The following is a 15,764-nucleotide window of genomic DNA, read 5'->3' on the forward strand; positions in this document are numbered from 1 at the left end:
TTCAGTTTTTAGTATTACCAGACAACTGGAGATCATAGACTGACTCAAAGGGTCCCTAAAAGATGACTGCAAATAGCTAATTTATAACAGTTTGTATATGTCAAATTTCTAAAGGCATCTGTATGTTTTAGCAGTTCCTAAGAGATTTCTAGTGGAGGAAGATTGCATCTGATTGTTAATAAATAAGGATATGTAAGGGAGCCACCAAAGCTTGGTTTGATTTTGGTTTTGTATTGCTGTTCTCCCTCCACCCCAAGTATGTTCATTTAAAACAAAGTACCCAAACAAACCACCACCAAAAGTCCTCGACCAACTCCCTCTGTCTTCCCCTCCAAAGCACCTTTTAGCTTGAGTGGGATGATTGCACAGATAATGCTAAGTATGTTTATTTGACAAACTATTAAAGTAAAAGCTTTTCAAAAGCACTTATGTTTCAACCATAACACCCCAATTCATTTGTAGGTATGAAACAACTGAAAGACAATATAAAGACCTACAGATTACATACAATTCACTAAATAAACAAATGGAAGCAACGAAGAAACTAAATGAATCACTCAAGCAGAAGAATGACAGGTAAGTTCAATTCAGTCTTTTTAAAGCAAATTGAAGATGAAAAGTAAGCCTAAATAGCACTTCAGTCTCAAATTTTCAATTGTGCTTTAAGTAACATCTAATAAATGGAATTAGAGGAAGCAAAAGATGTTTCAGGGTTGCTTTATATGTGTATGTTAGACTAAAATTTGTGGCAGTGACTTCAGTGTTTTGCTCCTGTATTGGTGGTTGGTGGTGGGGAATACCCACATACTTCAATGACAGTAGGAATTAAAGTCATGAAGGTGACCCAGTTCTTGGGTGCATGTGGGGGAGGAGGGAGGTGCGTCTTACATTGTTGAATTCTTAAATGCTGTTTTCACCTGAAGATTTTCACGTTTCCTTTTAACCTGCAAGGTTTCTTTGTAAAGTCAGATCAGAAAAAAATAAAAATAAAAACAAAACAAACAAACAAAAACCAAAAACACAACAAAAACAACGCCACTGAATTAATACGTTTAAAAATTATATTAGAAATAGTGATAGTTGCTATTCAGTCTGTGGTATAACATGTCATTCCTCAGCCATAAAACTAGCATTACTTACGTCTTCTTGAGGACGAACTATATTTTTTTCCTTCTGGATGGATGAAAATAGAGGTCTGATGTACTTTTCATCAATGTAACTAAGGGAATAGGGTTCCTATTTGAAAAATGTTATTTAATACCTAATTTTGCAGAAGATATCTTTAAAATATGCTCATAGCCAGCCCTTGTATTCAGTTTAGAAATAAAATGTTGTTCTTGGTTTTACTTGCAAAGTTCACTTCATCCTTCCAGGCTCTTGCCCTGTCAGTAATGAGAGCAATCCAAGTCACTGCCTTGAGTTTTGATTCAACTGGAAAAATTTTCTTACCAGTACATTAGTTTGCTACTGAATAAATTCAGACATTTGCTTTTGCTGGTGCAATATGCAGCTCAGTGTAATTGGGGAGGTATTCTGATGAAAGCTGCCCCTTTTTAAAGGCAGGTCAGGTGGGAGCAGTTATTATATAGATATCCTTGAATTGCCACGAACAAAATGGAGACCATGCAAATATACTCCCCTCATCTCTTGCTAGAGGCTGCAGCTTAGAAACTGGTAGATAGTAAGTGGATAAACAAGTAAACAAGAGTGACAGTAGATGCCCCTACTCAAGGCAAGTGACAGAGAGAATATGCTTTAGAAATTAGACTAACTAGTAAAAGAAAAAGTAAATTAGCTTCACAGAGTATGAAGTGGTCAGGTTACAGCTATAATACTGGTAGATGACAGTACCTATATACTAAATGATGCTGGAAACTAAATATTATCCTAATTAGAAAGGATTGCGGCAGACCTATTATGAGCTACAGCAGTATCTTATAAAATGTGGTGGTGGTTGGTTTGTTGATGGGTTTGTTTTGTTTTTTTCCTCTGAGTGTTGTGTGACAATCTGGAAGATGTTCAGAGTGGTATTGGAAAACCTTTATGCATAGCTGTGCTTGCATGGTTGATGACCTAAACAGATTTTTCCTAATGGTATTGTCACTTCAGGAGCATACTAAAAGCTAAAATCTTAGCCTCCTCAGTCACTAATGACAGTGAATTTTGACTTGGATTAAATGACAATTTCAAGTTCTATCATGGTATTCTGGATGTTTTGTGGCTGTAATCAAAAGCAACAGTTTCTGGTGTTTAATCTCCACGTACGAACCTTTTTACTGTATGTCTGTGATCAGAGAATGGAAATTACTGTTTCATGCAGGGGAAAAATGGAAAAAAAAAAAATTTCTCTACTCACAGCCCACAAATTCGTAAGTTTGTTGATATGAAGCTCCTGACAGCAATTGGAAATGATACAAAAATCATGCTAGTTTCTTAGAACAAAAAAACAGTGGCATATCTCACTTTGATCATTAAAATCTATTCCTCTGCAATTTTAGGACTGCTGCACAGTTGGTAGAAACTGAAGGTCACATAAAAGAATTACAGCAACAGCTACAGGAGAGAGATGACAAAATAGCAAGTAAGTCACTCGCCTAAAGGTCACTGAACCTAGAGAACTAACTGGATCAACTAGATTTTGTTGTTATATGCTCTGGATAAGCAGCTGTATCTTACTAAGTAACTTGTAAATCTTAATGTTAGCCAGGGATACGTAATAGCTGAACGAAGCAAATATCGATTTTTATTTTCTTGAAAAGATACATAAATGTGATTTCCCAAATTATATGGACTTCACTTAATCTCTGCACAGCATCATCTGTCAGTCAGCATGTCCATTTTCTGTAGGAACTGCAAATTAAAAGAACTTAACTCTTCTGCAAATTACTGTATACAACCACTTAGCACTAGGTGGCACTACTCAGTAATTCAGTTATGAGCAGCCATGCAGAGTCTAAAAAACCGCTTGTTTCTTAGGCAATGCAGTATCTCTTTTCTAAGTTTGGCAACCCATCTTTTGATGTATTTGTTTTCTTAAGCCTTGCAACAGAAAATAAAAGTTCTGGAAGAAAAACTGAAAACTCAGCAGAAAGAAAAAACAGATATGGAACAAACAATAGATATTCTGAGAAAGGAATTAAGTAAAACGGAACAAGCAAGGAAAGAACTGAGTATCAAGGTAAGAAATTATTTGCACCTGCATTCTAGAGACCAGAATTGTAGATATCTATAGAACTGCTCAAGCTGGTAAATCAAAATTTCAGTAATAAAGTGGCTAAAGGAACTAGAGCAGTCTATGCAGTAGACAAGAAAAAATTCTCTCAGCTTTAATACTCAAACCTTTTGAGTATTGAGTAGCTGAGCTTGGATTTTGGAGAAAAGAAGTCAGAGTCAGGCTCTAATGAGGCTATATGAGGCATAGTGTGTGAGTATGTAATGTTTTGGAGAAAAACAACAACAACAAGAAGCCAGAACACAATTGTAGTGCAATATTAAATAAGAGACCCCTTTTCATTAGCTTTGACTGCTGTAAAATGTGGATTGGCTTGCTTTCTTCCCTTTCTTGCATCCTCAGTTAAGGTGCCAATATGTACATACCAAAATGCATCTGATTTTCTTTTTGATCTTTGAAATTCTAATAAAATATCTGTTTCTACCTCTAAGAAAAACAGTGTCTTTTTTTCAAAACAGAGTTAACCAGGCAATGGGGGGGGGGGGGGGGGAACCACAAACAAAAAACAAAAAAAAAAAAAAACACACCAAAAAAAAACAACAACAAAATCCTCAAAACTTCAGTACAGCCTGTATGTCCTTGCTGGTAAAGTCCCAAGGCAGAGATTCATACATGCAAACTGATCAGTCACAAAATGTGCAGACTGGCAAAGCACTCCTGTATTTCCATTCCCTGGAAGCAAAGGCTAATCTCTCCAGGCAATATTATCTGCTGTATAGCAAATATTTCCCTTGTTCTTGGTAAATATTTACCAGTGTGTGGCTTGAAATGAAATGTGGATAGCTTAACTGTGAACACTTCTGTTTAAATAGGACAATGATAATGTGGGAGTTGGTGCTTTCCCATAGTATCTAATGTTTTGAAATGTGGCAGTAGCTTTAATCATTCATTTGCACCAAATGTATAGCTGAGAAAGATATTTCTCAAACAAGCTTTTCATTTTAAAACTGTGCTGTTTAATTACTTCCTTAAATTCACCAGCAGGCCACTTAGCTTTCACTGTATTGTGTGTGTTTTTCAGTTGATAATGGAAGAAGTGATAACTTTTTGGTTTTGCAGGCATCTTCTCTGGAAGTTCAAAAATCCCAGTTGGAAGGACGCTTGGAAGAAAAAGAAGCGCTTGTAAAACTACAGAAGGAAGAACTGAACAGACACGCCAATATGATTGCAATGATTCACAGTCTAAGTGCTGGGAAGTTAAGTACAGAAACAGTGAACCTCTCTTTATAGGGCTCTGTTGTTGAGGTTTTAGTATTTTTATAGATGTGTATGAATATATTTAAAGATTTTTAAACTTGAAGCTAGCATACTATCTGGCTTAAAAAAAATAAAAGAAAATTAAAGTAGCTTTGCTATCATTTGAGAAGAAAAAGTAGTAATTGTGGAAGATTTGGTCTGAAAAAACTGAGCTACTGTATAGCAAAGAGATCTTCTGATGGTCTTGGTAGAACTATTATCTGTATCGGGAGCTAAATCCAATTTTTTTTGGTGGCTAAACTTTCTAAGGGTACATATAGGGAAACATAAAGCAAAATAGCACTGTCAACTTTTCTGTCTGTGTATTCTTCTATTTCCTGTCGGGCAAACAGTGTGCTTAATAGGTTAAGCACTTTTATAGTTTAATCTTGTTAATTTTGACTCTTCTGAATACCCTTATTATTTGTATAGTCTTACTTCCTGATGTCTAAGGTACAAACATCAAAATAAAATGTTTTATATCAATTAGAACATGTTACATTGAAAGCCATGTTTATCTGTGTGTTGGTGCAAGCACTTCATGTAGCAAATATGTGGAGGTATTTCTAATTATGAGGACATCTGAATCTGAGCAAGTAGAACACCACAGCTGAATGACTTCTTAGCAAATAGCATCAGTTAGGGAAAGCACGCTAAAATGAAATACATGAATGTATAAATATTTCTTAAAAACTAGATAATATTTTCCTAATCCTACAACACTTCCTTTCATTCTTTGAAAAAAATCTGCACTTTTTTTGACGGTATGTCTGGTGCATGCTAGCTGTTGTCAGCATTGTCATTTTCTGCTGTACATGAACAGGATAACAAATACCGTTCATAGTATAAATACTTAGGTATTTTTTTTAAATGTACTTTCATTTAAAGATTATTACTAGAATTTGATGTGTGTTTTTGAGTGGCAGAACGCTGTCCTTAGTTTACAGGGGACATAAATAACACATCTTCCAGCAGTTGGCAGAATTATTTCATTATTACCTGTATCTTGACAGGACTACTAGAGTTCTGGGTGATCTAATATATCTCTTTCTGTAGCATTACTGCCTTCATTTGTATATAATTCATAATGGCTAGATTTTAAATACTGAGATTCTTTGTTTTTTCAGTTGTGTAATAGATGTTTCTTACCAAATCTGTTCAAGTCATGTCTAAGTACAGCCCTGTACGTTCTGTTGCAATTATACAACATCAGATGAATTGTATCTATTTTAATCTGTTCCTGAAATGTATTTTTAAGTTAACCATAGGTAAGATTTATAGACATTGTTCTTGTCTCTGAAGATGCGGGCAATAAAAAAAAAAACCCACAACATAGTAATTGCTCTGTTTCTGGTGGTTTATGTATTCTCTCAGGTGAGGTAAATTATAAGGATGACTGCCGACTTTGCACAAAATACGTGTGGTTTGGTTGTCTTTTGGCACAAAATACAGTCACTGTTTAGGAGGGTAAAAAAAGTTTTATTGGAAGTGCCAAGGTGAGGGGTTTTGTTAGCATTTTGCAACTCAGTTGGGAAAGAAAGCTTCATTAACCGTAGACTTTTCTTACTTCAGTCTAAGGGGTTAAGAAATTTTTGTGTCAAAGTGAATTTGCAGATGTGGGTTGATTTCTGTTCAAGTCTCCTGGTCATGAGGAAAGGGTAAGTAAATGTGTTGTACTCCCTTTCTGCCAGAAACTGCTCATGTAAAGAAATCCAAGTAGGAAATGTCCTGCATGTTGCTAATTAAACTGTTAACTGCTGGTCTGACTTTGTTTCCAAATGATGAAATGAGGGTAAAAACATCAAGTTGCTCACCAGAGTAAGGTTATGCAGTAATAAGGTTTGTGTCCCCAGAAAACAGTAATCAAATATTTGGAGTTTATGTGAGAAAATCCACAGTAATAAGCATGGTGTATAAATATTGATTGTTTTGTGTTTTTTTTTTTCTCCTGGAAAAATGTGCTGCTTCAGTATGGTGTTCTAAGCCAAGAGCCGCTGAACTCTGCTGGGTTGCACAGCAAATGAATGCATGGACACATCAAGCTACTTCGACAGCATTTCTGCATGCCTTCCTGGCAGTGCTTTTTCAATTGGTAATGAATAGAGGCTAATGGAACTAGCAAATAAATTGATGTCTGTTTAAATTTTGTTCAAAACATATAGCTCTTTTCAGTGTGGAAACCCTGTGGACTTCTACACTTATTTAATGCAGAGAAGTAACTGTATTCTGGGGTTTTGCTTTTAGGTGCCTTGATGTTATCAGTGTTGAAAATAGTTCTGTAAAAAGGTTCCCTGTGCAGTTTTAATATTCTTGCTGCACATTGTATCCAGTATGATATTGGACTTTTTTTTCTTTCCCTACAGGCTCCCTCATTTCGTGCAGAGAGTAGCTGGCACCAGCACAACCAATTGCTCTTCAATAGAGTCAATTTTTAATTATCTGTGTATTATGTCAGTTTGTTAATGGCCTGTTTTACAACTGCAGATCCTCTTGAGCTGTCAGTTCTGAGCAACCTCGCATCTTGATATTGGGTATTCCAGTCCTTCTTATCTGAAAGTAGCTGCATTTTATTCTGCATAATCTGGAGGAAGTTTTCCATTCAGCGTGTGGCTCTATATAGCCTTGTACATTATTTAAATCATGCTGTTAAAACAGTATTTCTCTTTCTGTAGTGTGTGTCTTCTGTACTCTCCAGTTAATTTTTGTGTATTTTGGGGGCAATAATGAGATGGTAAACAGTTTGGAGTTAATACTCTTCAACTGATCGTCTGTTGTATGTTGTCTTAATCTTACCACTCCCTGTTTCTTTGGTCTCAATTCTGTATTCTTTTATATTTTTTTTTCTACTTGCCTGCTAGTGGTTTATTTTGGGCTTTCATTTTCCCCTACTTCTGCGTCTCTCCACCTCTCTTTCACTACTAATTCCAAGTGGCAGTGCCTACTGCTTGTTCTTGCCTGTTGGAGTCTCCATCAAAGTCAAATTAGGAAGCTTTTTTTGTGTGCTCTTTGGGTCTAGTAGTGGAGTCTTTCCCACCTCTGGGGTAAAACAGTCTCTGGAACTGAATTTGTAACTTTTGAATTAGGTGCAATTTATCATCCTTGCCTGCACAGAAGATGGAAAATGAAGCTTTTCCTGAACCAATTCCCATGCTGTCATTGTCCTCCCCCTATGCTTATCCCTGCTATAAACAAGACACAACTACTTTTTTTTTTTTACTATTGTGGCTAAAATATCTATGCTGTGGTAGTTGTGCTAGCATGTGCAACTTAATGTAGGCAAAAATCCCTTTCCTCCCAGGCTTGTGAAACTTTGGCTGGAATCTTCTTAACTTCAGGATGAATTTAACAATCTGCACAAGTGCTAGGACTTGCAAGCTTTGCAAACTCCAAGTGTGGTCCTGCTGTAGAAAGTGATGCTAAATGTAAGTACTGGTAAGTAAGCCTGTTTAAAACAGGCAATATAATGAACAGCTGATAGGATTGTTGATAGATTTTTCAGGAAACATGTAGTACTGATTGTGCATAATAGGGTTTATTTAGAGATGGCATAAACAAAATATAAATTTGAGTAATAAGTCTAAAAACCACTTACGCTACAGATTCTGTAATGCCAAAAGTGTTAACTGCTTGCAAGGATTTATGTCCTATTTATGCTTACAATTTTCTTAATTCAGAGGTATCTAGTTCTTCAGGAATGCTCTAGCAGTGCAGTTTTCTGGAATAAGGGCAGGTCAAAAATGGGACTAACTCCACTGAAACTGAGACACCCAACCTTGTAGGTTCAGTTTAAACGTTCTTGTGAAGATGTGAGAAATTTTCTGCTGCTTTTTTTTTTTATTTTTAGTGTATTGTTAGCAGCCGGAGATCAAGTATTTTTAATCAAGTACTTATTTCACAAAAAATGCTTTCAACCTTGCAAAGTTGGTTTATATATAAATAAACTCCTCCATGCATTCCCATCTGGTTACTTTTGAAGTCTTCAGATTTGTTCATCATCTGAAACAGGCCTCCTTCCCAGCTCCTTCTCACCAATTTCCCTTCTGCAGTGTGATGGAATTGGGAACAGTCTGCTAGTGTTATATCCCCAGTGACACTCATATCTCTTTACCCCAGCCCAATCTAAACTGGCTGCTTTCCTAGGAGTACAAAGAAATGAGAACTAGTTAAGGCTGAATTATGCCACAACAAAAACCATACAGCTGTTGATGTAAATATTCTGGGAGTCCCAGACTGTGCCTGTCAACCAGGGCGAGGTGCTTCCCCACCTCTTGAATGGTAGTCTGGATTGTTCTTGTCACTGCTGGAAAAATTAGGTACCTCTGTCAAAGCACCATTTCAGAACAGAAATAACAAGGTAGTATGATCCTTGTTTTTATGTCCAGCTTCTGTTTGAATCTGCTATGCCTGAGGTTCTCATAGCTGCAATGTGTTAAACTTTTCCTCAGGAACAACCTGGTGTCCCTTCTGACATGTTGCCCTTTGACCTGGCATTAAGTGATGGTCTTGGATGAAGAGCCGGTGGTCAGCTGGAATATCTTGTCTTATGATGATGATTCTCATAGAGGGGAAGCAGGAGGAGCGGCCAGCTAGAGCCATGCTTGTGTTTCACACTCAGCATTAGTGTCATGTACATAGAATTAGAAACTCTCCATGTCGTCTTCTATGCCTGTGTGGCTTTCCACTTGAACTGTCAATGCACATTTGAGTCTAGAAAGTGGGGTTTGGGTTGAGTTGGATTACTTTTTTTGGTTGGGATTCTTTAATGGTTTTTAGCTTTTGTCTGAAAATGGAAGATTGGAAATTATGGGAGCCCTTATATGATATGTTGATACCACTGATGTGTTTATAGTCTGTCTTCCTAACCCAACATAGCCCAACAATAACAGGTTTTGAGCAAATACTGCAGCCGTTTTGCTCATAATAAATGGAAATACACGACTCTACTGGAGTATCTCTATTAAAACTTCTGTGGTGTTTGCCCTGCTACCCCATCTTTCCAGGAGGAATGTGTAAGGGCATCACTGCATGCTGCATTTTCATTATGCCGGCATCTTCTCTTCTAAGCAGAAGACTTGGAAAAAAACACCAAAAAGGGAAAACAATGTCACAAAGCTGGTGGGGCAGCAACTTCCTCCTTTAGCCTTATGTTTTCTTAATGTTGACTGGGCAAACAAACAATGAAGATAGTGTTTGGGGGTAAGGCACCCAGCTGGGATGAATGAAATCTGGGTTCACCTGCCCCAGAACTTCCATCTTGCAGTGCAGGCTCTGGCCCTGCTTGAAAGATGGACTGCATGGGCAAAATTTACCACAGGCTAGGCAAGGAGTTTTAATGGCAATAGGAAGCGTTCAACTTGGTTGTATCAAACATACATGGTGTTACACTTGTAAAACTGAATTTGAAATTGTTTTACTGATAGCTGAGCCTTTACCCAACCTTGAGGAAAGCGGGTGATGGAAAACTTTTAGTGTATTGGGGTCAGGAAGGAAGATGGCACAAAAGACCTCAAAGCATATTTGGGAATGATCTGAAGTATCTTTTGAAGCACCACACAATCCCAGTCCTGAGCACAACACACTATTGTGTGTGTGTGTGATGCAAACCTCTGGGGCTCTTTGAGGAGAGACAAAACCAAGGGTGACATATATTACTTGGGAGTGGGCACTGTACTTCTTATTGCTGAGATGGATTCTGAAAGTGCTGCTTTCTTGCAGGGTTTTAAGAAGTCGTGTCCTTCTAAAGCTCTGCATCAGAAATGAACTCTTCAGTGTTTGAAAAGTGTGATGAGGGTGGCTTACACATTCCTCATTCCAACATGGGGAGCGGGAAGTTCCAAGCACTCCTTATGCTCTGGGATAAGGAAAGGAAAATGCGGGGAAAGGGGAGGATTGTGTCAACAGATCCTAAAGAAGTTGGTAGGAGTGGAAAAATCCCAGATTTCCTTGGCTAAGCTACTGCAGTATAATAGCTAACTGTGGTATTCTTCTAATGTGACTGGCTCGAGATACAGAGTCTGTTCTAACTCCAGTCTGTGGGTTGTCACTTAATAGGCACTGATTAAATCCTGTAGGATCCTGTTCCTTTAGGTTAAAGTACATCTTTGAAAAGGTTATCTCTGCATGGAGAACAAGCGCCTCATTCTGCTGGGATCTCCCACACAGCAGAGACAGCTAGTCCTTGATTTACCCATACATAGCTAAGCCTATACATGAGAGAGCAAATACTCTAATAGTTAAGTAACTGAGCTATCAATGTGTGTTAGGGTTTTGCACTGTATTAAGTTATTAAAAATTAATTTTCTAAGCAAGCAGCTGTCATTTTGGCTCAGTTTTACTCCAGAATAAACTATCTGGGTATATTATTTGCTTACATCGATACTCAAGTGTCACATTTCAGTTTGTTTTTTCAGTACTGCCAGAAAGTCCTATAACCTTTGAAGAAAATATAAGGCTATTGTAATTTAAAAATCCAGAGGCTTATGATAAGCCTCAGGGGGAAAAAAAAATCCAGTGCTGCTCAGTTACAATATATTTTGTTTAATCTTCGTTGGAGGGTGGGAGCCATGTTCAGGAGCCATTTCTGTTTGCTTATATGTCATATCAAGTACCTTAATTGTTTCTCTTTTAATTTCTTGAGGGTAAAGCTTATAAAAATGTCTTTGCGTTATTTTTATCATGTGTCTAGCAATTGCAAGTGAATCTAGATTTTAAAAGAAGCCTTTAATTTTCTTTCTTATATTCAGGATGAGGTGAATCAATACAACTTCTTTTGTTGTGGCTTTCTAAGGCAGAGGGGAATCTTGGAGAGCTATTGTGTTCATTTCAGTATCAGTTTTATGGTTTGCTTCAACACAGAAAAGCTCTTTAGATTATGCTTCAAGATATTGTGCTGTTGCCTTGCCTTCTGCAAAGACTGAGTAAATACCTTTAATGCCTTTCACTGGCAAGAGCAGAAGTCGTTTTTACTGGGGGTGTGGGGGTGTTAATATGCTGAGGAACAGCACCATCGTGTCTGTGTGAGGCTGTTGTCGTTTCTTTACCCATTTACTGTCTGTGGCTGAAGTGCTGCATATTTTCAGGCATGATGAGCTTAGAGCACAGTCGTCGGGCTGGCCATGGCACACCACCCTGCAAGGTGGCTGTTTTTCCCTCTGAGAGGGAACAGGCTACTCAGCTCTGTGGGTGCCAGGACAGAGGTTGCTCCTGCCTCTCCCTGCCTGAGCAGAACACGGCTGCAGCTCATGACTGCTCAAACACGTATTGCTGTTCCTCAGTGCTCGAACGCTTCTGTACATGTGAAGCACCTTTGCCAATATGTAGGTATGAAACAGATGAAGGTAAAATATCTAACATTTAGGCCCTTTCTCACCCATTCACTTCCGTGTGGTACTTCTCGTTATGGTATCTACATACAATTACCATGTGCATCCAAATTCTACAGTATTTATTATTCCAATAATAATAGATTTGATATTAGAGAAAACTTCATGGAGAGGGTTGTCAGGCATTGGAATAGGCTGCGCAGGGAACTGGTGGAATCACTATCCCTGGAGGTGTTTAAAAGATACAGATGAGGTTCTTAGGGACATGGTTTAGAGGTGGACTTGGCAGTGTTACGTTAATGGTTGGACTCAATGATCTTAGAATCCTTTTGGTTAGAAAAGACCTTTATAATTCTATGTTACCAACGGAGAATCAAGATGCAAATTGGGATCCTTGTGTGAAAAGTTGAAAGCCTCTTTGTTACTCCATAACACTGTATGCACACTTGAACAAATCTGTATTCTATAGCTCCAAAGAATGATTTTCGGTGGCTTTGGCTGCAGCCCTGGCAGTACTTTTGTGTGCTTCCACTCAGCATTTCTGTGCAAATCAGAGGATTTCAACCCAGTTGCACAGAAAACAAACAAACAAAACTGTAGTGGTTTCCGGTCTAAAGGTTGGTGTAAATGGCTTGGTTACCATTTATTTTACTTACCAGGTACTTTGTGATGAAGCTTCCTGGCATACTAAGGCAGCAAGCAGTTACTCAAGTCTTAAAATCATCTCTCTTTTCCCAGTTCTGACTCACAGAAGGCAGTTTCTGTGACAGAGTGAAAAGGGACAGGCAGATAGCAGTGTCTTCTTCACCACCTGACTTTGCCTTCCCCCCACGCAGGCCTATCTCATATGCAGAATGAGGCAGAGCCCCTGGGGATAAAATAGCATCTAATCACATCACTGGAAGCAGAGTGCTTAGGCACACAGGTGCTGGAGCGAGGTCGCACAGCCTCCAATTTTACTTCTATTTCTGAAGCCTGGAGTACTCAAGTGACATTTTTTGCTTCCCCCTTTCCCTCCAGCTCCCCAGCCGTGTTTATTATAAATCTAACTACTCAAGGCCTGATGATAAACTGTCGTGTTTATTCATGAGCTGGTGAGAAGAAAGGAGGGAAGCTAGACCTAAACTGCAGATACAGTTTTATTAGCTTACCACATCTGCACACAAGGAGGATTGCAAACAACCACTGCTGGATGATGAAAGGCCTTTTGGCTGATGCCAAGTGAGTGCAAGTTCTAAGGTACAGAGGTTCTCCAGGAGATGACTTCACTGTTTGATAGGAGGGTGATACCTGTTAAGCCTCCTCTACCCTTCTTTATATCCTGTTGAGATAAAACTGATGTTTTATGTCAATAAGTCTCAGGGTAGAAAGGAAAGGGTTTAAAATATAAGTGTTTAAATTCAGTAAGAATGTTACCATCATGTGTGATATATGCAATTTAAAAACAGCTATTACACTGCAGCCAAGGATAGGCAGGACATAGTAGTGTCTTTTGCCCCACATGCTAGTAAGCATGGAATGGCATGTGTTACAGAAACTGGAGTGTCCCCTCCAACATCACCTCCCCAAAATCCTTCAGTTTCTCAGAACTTAAGGTAGAAAGTGACTAGAGGAGAGATAGGAGGACTGGTGATAATCTTTGAGAAGTATTTTCCATTTACTGCGGTGTTGAAGTGTGATAAAAATTTGAAATCAGGTAGCTGAAGTCTGGCATCAGTTTCTGTCTGTTGTCCAGTGATAACATTTTCCTGGATTTCTCCCAGACTCATTAAACGTGATCAGTCCCAGGCAAATCTAACAAGGATGTGTGTTTGGATGACAACTTTGTTGAACTGAAATACTATACATTGTCCATTCATGCTACTGATTTAAAAACTAGTATTTTTTTGTTAGATAGTTACAACGATGCCTCACAATTTAGGCATAAGGTAAGGGATTCCGTGGGTTTACATGATGCCAGCTGGGCTCTGGTAACTTTTGCACTTGTCCATAGCCCAAGGTAAAGTTAAGCTCAGCAATTTAGGTCAAACCTGTTTTACTGCTGCCTAAAATAAGTTGCTTTCCACAGTTCATGCACATGGCTAGCTTCCTTTTCACTCAGTAAGGCACTGTGTAACAGTAGAAGAGAAAAATCACAATAGCTTTCTGCTTTTTCTTAGTCTCTACATATTCTTCTATGCCAAGGTCTGTGTAATCTCCTTTCTGGGGAAGGAGACAGAATGGTTCCTTCTTCCAGGCACAGGTCTGTAGTCGAAGCTACCATCTGAATCATTCGTTTTATATATAAACACCACTATTTACTATAAACAGCTCAACAACTAAAGTAGTACTTGCTGCATGTCCTTTTGGTGTAGTCTTTGCTGCTTGGCTCACTTCTTCACAGTGCACATGTACTTCCTTCTTTGCAATGTTTTTGTCTCCATAAAGGGTAAGAAAGGATGTGTTTATTTTTACCCAGCTAGAAAGGGATAAAGCTTAAATGAGATCTAGGACTTGTGTTGAGCACTCAGGTAGCAGCACTTAAAAAGCCTGATCTAGGCAGTGAAATTGGATTTTGTTATCTTGTGTTAAAGGCTCTGACATGTTTGTATCTTTAGAACATCAAAAGCTGAATGTCAAGCTCCTTTAGGCAGGCAAAATGCTAATGTGAATGCTAGCTACAAACCTGTTTTGCTGTGAAACTCCATGAACTCATTGAAAATGGTTTTCCAGCACCCTAAAACTATTAATACCTTGACTGCTAAACTTGTTTGGAGATATTACTGCATGCAATGTTGCATTTTTAATAACCCTGTTTAGCAAAGAGAATATTGGCTGATTTATATAGACTCAAGTGGGTCGATAAGTGGGTAACAGACGCATGTGACATGCTGGAAAACCACTGACAGAACAATAGCCAAGGTCACTCCATGTCATTTCTGCAGAATTGCAGAGCCAGGTCTCCCTCACTCTTCCAACCAGGAGAAATGTAAATGCCTCTTCCCAGATCCATGCATAAATAAATTTACTTCAGAAGAGAAGGAAGACTCAGTGGCAGAAGCTGGTTACTATGGCTATATGTATGACTCACTGTAAATGGAGAAATCAAGCCAACAATCGTTGTATACATTAACTGTATTTGTGTATGAAAGAAGCTCATCGCCAGCAGCTGTGTGAAGGTGTTGTGCTGAAAATCCAACTTTGTTCATGCCAGTCAAAGACTTGGTGACTTTCATACACTTCAAGCAGTGCACACTGAAAGCAGCAAAGCTTATGCACTGTGGGATCGGGTCTTTCGTCCCGCTTGAGCCCTTACTTTGTTTATGCAAAAGTGCCCTCAGTTTCCTCATCTCTGCACCCCTAGTGATGGTAGAATGGCCCAGGTTGGAAGGGACCTTGAAAGATCACCTGGTCCAACATTTTGTGGGTGAGGGGGCCTAGATGAGACTATCTAGCATCCTGTCTAATTGCATTTTTAAAATGTGCACTGATGGGGAGCTCTACCCTGTCCCTGGGGAGGTTGTTTCACTGGGGTGAAACCAGCACGTCATGATGCTGCCTCAGAAATTATGGAGGTGCTTGTTTGCCCTGGCTCTGGTGTACAGAATATGAGAAAAACAACTTCTGCCCATGTTGGTGTCAGAGTCCAGCTTCTAGCCAGATACTGACTTGTAGGACTGTCAACAGAGTCACTTTCCCTCTATCAAAAGTCATTGGAATTGATAGGTGAGGATAGAAGTAGGTGGGGAGAGATCCATAGCAAAACCACAAGCCTTGTTCTCACTGGCCACAGTCTTAGAGTAAAATATTTTATTTTCCTTTTTTGAAGTCATCCACTGAAGCTGGCATTTCTGTGGGGTACCCAGCAAACAGTTTCCCTTATTTTGTTGTGGGGTGGCTGTCAGAGCTGGGTGTTGGTTCCCCCCTTACACCGTGCTGATCGAACAGGTAAACATGTGGCAGGTGACAGGGATTATGCCAAGGCTGTTTGTTAC

At 38.9% G+C, this 15,764-nt stretch overlaps 1 protein-coding gene across 1 annotated transcript in view; it reads left to right on the top strand.

Moving 5' to 3' along the window:
- Positions 1–5,807, top strand: part of CIP2A (cellular inhibitor of PP2A) — a 34,058-nt gene extending 28,251 nt beyond the window's left edge. Inside the window, exons 18-21 of the mRNA XM_065829441.2 lie at positions 463–576; positions 2,499–2,581; positions 3,039–3,178; positions 4,292–5,807. Of these exons, the coding sequence (XP_065685513.2) occupies positions 463–576; positions 2,499–2,581; positions 3,039–3,178; positions 4,292–4,462 (508 nt within the window). The 3' untranslated portion in view covers positions 4,463–5,807. The remainder of the gene's footprint in view (positions 1–462; positions 577–2,498; positions 2,582–3,038; positions 3,179–4,291) is intronic.
- The last annotated feature ends 9,957 nt before the right edge of the window (positions 5,808–15,764 follow it).

The sequence above is a fragment of the Patagioenas fasciata genome, chromosome 1 (genome assembly GCF_037038585.1).
Source record: "Patagioenas fasciata isolate bPatFas1 chromosome 1, bPatFas1.hap1, whole genome shotgun sequence".
Lineage (NCBI taxonomy): Eukaryota > Metazoa > Chordata > Aves > Columbiformes > Columbidae > Patagioenas > Patagioenas fasciata.